Below are 3827 nucleotides of genomic sequence, written 5' to 3'. Positions count from 1 at the left end.
TGTCTGTGCCCATGGTTATGCATGTATTCATATAAGTTCTTGTTAATCTCTCCCTACCTATCCCCCCACCCAGCCTTCCCTCTGAGATGCCACAGTCTGTTCCATGCTTCTCTATCTCTGGATGTGTTTTGTTCATCAGTTTGTTTTATTCATTAGAATCCACATGTGACATCATATGGTATTTGTCTTTCTCTGAGTGACTTATTTTGCTTAATAATCTCCAGGCCAATCCATGCTGTTGCAAAAGGTTAAGAGTTCCTTCCTTTTGACAGCCATGTAGTATTCCATTGTGTAAATGTACCACAGCATTTTTATCTACTCATCTATTAATGGACACTTGGGCTGTTTCCAGATCTTGGCTATTGTGAATAATGCTGCTATGCACATACAGGTGCATATATTCTTTCTCATTGGTATTTTGGAATTCTTAGGATATATTCCAAAAGTGGGATCACTGGGTCAAAAGGCAGTTCAATTTTTAATTTTTTAAGGAAACTCCATACTGTTTTCCCCCAACAGTGCACTAGGGTTCCCTTTTCTCCATATCCTCTCCAGCACTTGTTTGTTGATTTATTAATGGTACCCCATTTTTCCCCCTTTGTAACCTCTACCCAGACCTCGCCCTCCCCTCCCTTTGGTCCTCACCACACTGTATGTTCCCTTTTCTCCATATCCTCTCCAGCACTTGTTTGTTGATTTATTAATGGTAGGTAGCCATTTTTGCAGTTGTTGAGGTTATGTCTCATTGTGGTTTTAGTTTGCATCTCTCTTAAGATTAGTGACTCTGAGCATTTTTTCATATGTCTATTGGCCATCTGTATGTCCTCTTTGGGAGTATTTGGAAAATAATAGGGGATAACAGGTAAAGAATCAGACGATAAACCTAGGAGAGAATGTGGTGATTTAGGACAGGACAGAATGAGGGTAAAAGAATACAAAGGGGCTCAAATAATCCTTCAATGCCAGAGAACAACTCACTATTCTATTAGAACATTTCAACAGCATTCCCAGGGTGAATCTCTGATCTAAACAGAGTATTCAAATGTGTAACTACCTGTTGTGTTATTTGCCATATCATACATGTAGTATCTCTGGAGCCAGAAATCAAATGTATTCCACAGTAATCTGTAGCTAAACAAGTCACAATATCTGAAAGAAAAAATAAAAATAAAAAAGTTAAATTAAATTGCTTGGTTTTGCTGGAACGAAACAGGCAATTTTAGTTTATGTGCAAACTATTACTAAATCAGTTGTTCTAATGGAGAAATATAGAACTGGCATTGGAAATCACAGAAAGGCAGCAGTATTAAAAGCCCATTTGAGAGCTTTCTTCAGGGCCTCCCTTCTTTGAGGGTGAAGTGTAGACATAGGGCAGGGAAATGCCTGTCAGAATCATGGCAGCAGGTCTGGTAGCTTGAAATGAATCCCCAGTAAATTTTAATGTTTTTCTGCTCTTTCATTCCCACTAACCTTCTATTCTCATTTGGAACTGTAATCCTATACAATATGTGACCTTAACCAACATAGTACATATTATACTATAGGTTCTCAATATAAAATACATTCTTTCCTAAATTGTAAAAATCTGAGCTCAGTGACATCTTAGAAGTCACTGGTACAGAATTATTAGCAGACTCTATTCCCCTTCCTATTAGGTTTATTAGGGAAAAATCTACTCATTTTATTCTTATATTGAACACTAAGACACTAAGAAGTGCCAGGTTAAAGAACATTCAACAATTTTACCTCTTTCATGTTTTATTATTAACAAAGTAATAGGGCAGTTGATGTACTGTTCAACTATGACAGATTTTTTTCTTACCAAATTTGTCTTAAATTTCTTATTTCTATCAACAAATTTTAAAAAGACTTTAGCCTAACATATTTAAGATACTATAAAGCTGTATTTAATTTATATGGTGGTAATATATTTATACCCAAAATATATTAGACACTCTTAAAGCATACAATATTCATAACACTGCTCTATCAAAAAGTACACTCAGCTTCAAAGGTAAAATGTAATGTTTTTTTCTAAGAAGTACGTACTACTTTATTTTTTTACTTTTATAGTTAGAAAAAAATAGAGACATTTTTGTGTTTGGGGGAGAAAAACGTTAATGCTTACCCATATGTCTGATATTGTGTGAAATAATTTTGCCTTTTGTAAGTGACATCACTTGAATGCTATTATCCCAGTGTCCAGCACTGAAAAGCAACTTCGCATCATGTGACACTATAAATAGCTTAGAAGTGATCTCCAGCCCCGGAGCAAAAGGACCATTCAGACTACGCTGAGTTCTGTAAACACAATTAAATATTAGACTTTTCCTTTAAAGATCACTTAGACTTAACTATTCAACCTTCAATTTGAAATGTCTATTAATAAGTGATTAAGACTTTCAAAAAATACATTAATCTTTATTTATACTTTTCATAAAATAAAATTTTATATAACAAAGCCTCAATGGTTAAGCATAAAGAAACTGAGATTGGTAAAGGTGTCAAAAAAGATTTAAATCTTGCTTTTCAAAGCCAATTAATAAGATGTCAGAAATAGTAGCCTCAAAGTACAGGTTTGATAAAAGTAGGTTTACAGTTATAATACATAAATAATATAATAACTAAAAAATAACACAAGAATAAACGCTGCCTGTGTTTCATGTACTCACAACAGTAAACCTACTTTTGTCCACCCCTGTATAAAGAATAAGATCAGGAAAGTCATAAATAAACTGAAACTAGGATCTACCAACACAGGGAGATAAATGTGTATCCAACAATACCCATGAAGATCATTTTCTATCCCAACCAAAGAAAGCATATGGTTTTTATCTGCTTCCCACTGAAATGCCTGTGCCCTTAGCCAATCTAAATTCTGCAGAAAGACACAAAAAAGTGATTATATTTCATGTGTGTTATGGATAATGAGGGCCAATTCTGACCCTTCATTCAGCTCCAAACCTTTATTATTCAGTATTAATTTACTGAAGGTATACTTTGCACAAAGCAAAACAGTACTAAGTTCTACGTGGGATAAGAAGGAAAAGACATTGACCCTAACAAACATATAGCTAAAACAACTCAAGAGTAAGGGAGAATTCAACTGAACTTAGAATGTAACCTTTGGATATTTTAAAAGACAACTAAGGTAAATAATAAAGTCTTATTATACAAAACATATTGAGATAAAATTGAATAAAAATAATTACAAATAAGCTTAAAAACTAATCCCAATAATCTGGGCTTCCATAATGGTATGATAGAAATTATTTTTTCTTTAAGCTGGTGTCAAGTCAGGGGAAGGGAAGAAGGAAAGACAGAAAGGAGGGAAGGAAGAGAGGAAAAAATAAATGGTAGAGGAGTGAAGGAGAGAGGAAAGAAAATCTGGATGTATACATTATTACTTTAAAAATAAAACCAATCAATCAATCTAGTTGTTTTTCTAGACAATAAGGTATTATATCTGATTTACTTTAAATGTTCATTTACTTACTTTGGATTTGTCACAGTTTGATCCTTGAAAAATGTAAAGTAATTAGAAATGTTCCTGTCATAAGGCAGCCATCCATGGGTTCCAATAACATAATTCATGCTCACTGTTATCTAGAAAAAGAACATATGAAGATGAAAATTAAATGAAAGATTAAAGAAAGCAACAAAGAATAACCAAATGCTCACATGATATAATCAGAAATAGAACTTATGATGAATTGTTAAGATCTCACAGTCAAAGTGAATGTTTTCTTTTAAAAATGAAAAGCTTTTTTTTTTGCCATAGCTGGTTTGGCTCAGTGGATAGAGCATCAGCCTGTGGACTGAAGAGT

The 3827-nt window shown here is 33.7% G+C and overlaps 1 protein-coding gene across 3 annotated transcripts in view; it reads right to left on the bottom strand.

Moving 5' to 3' along the window:
* NBEAL1 (neurobeachin like 1) overlaps positions 1-3827 on the bottom strand; it is a 116023-nt gene that overhangs the window by 9076 nt on the left and 103120 nt on the right. For all 3 annotated transcript variants that reach the window (XM_006759395.2, XM_015561106.1, XM_015561107.1), the window contains 3 exons: positions 3497-3606; positions 2129-2301; positions 1055-1149 (listed from right to left, as the gene is read on the bottom strand). In XM_006759395.2, coding sequence (XP_006759458.1) covers positions 1055-1149; positions 2129-2301; positions 3497-3606 — 378 coding nt within the window. The remainder of the gene's footprint in view (positions 1-1054; positions 1150-2128; positions 2302-3496; positions 3607-3827) is intronic.

This window comes from Myotis davidii, unplaced genomic scaffold (genome assembly GCF_000327345.1).
Source record: "Myotis davidii unplaced genomic scaffold, ASM32734v1 scaffold394, whole genome shotgun sequence".
In the NCBI taxonomy this organism is placed as follows: domain Eukaryota; kingdom Metazoa; phylum Chordata; class Mammalia; order Chiroptera; family Vespertilionidae; genus Myotis; species Myotis davidii.
Note: the sequence above shows the minus strand (reverse complement) of the source record. Positions and strands in the feature narration are given on the sequence as shown.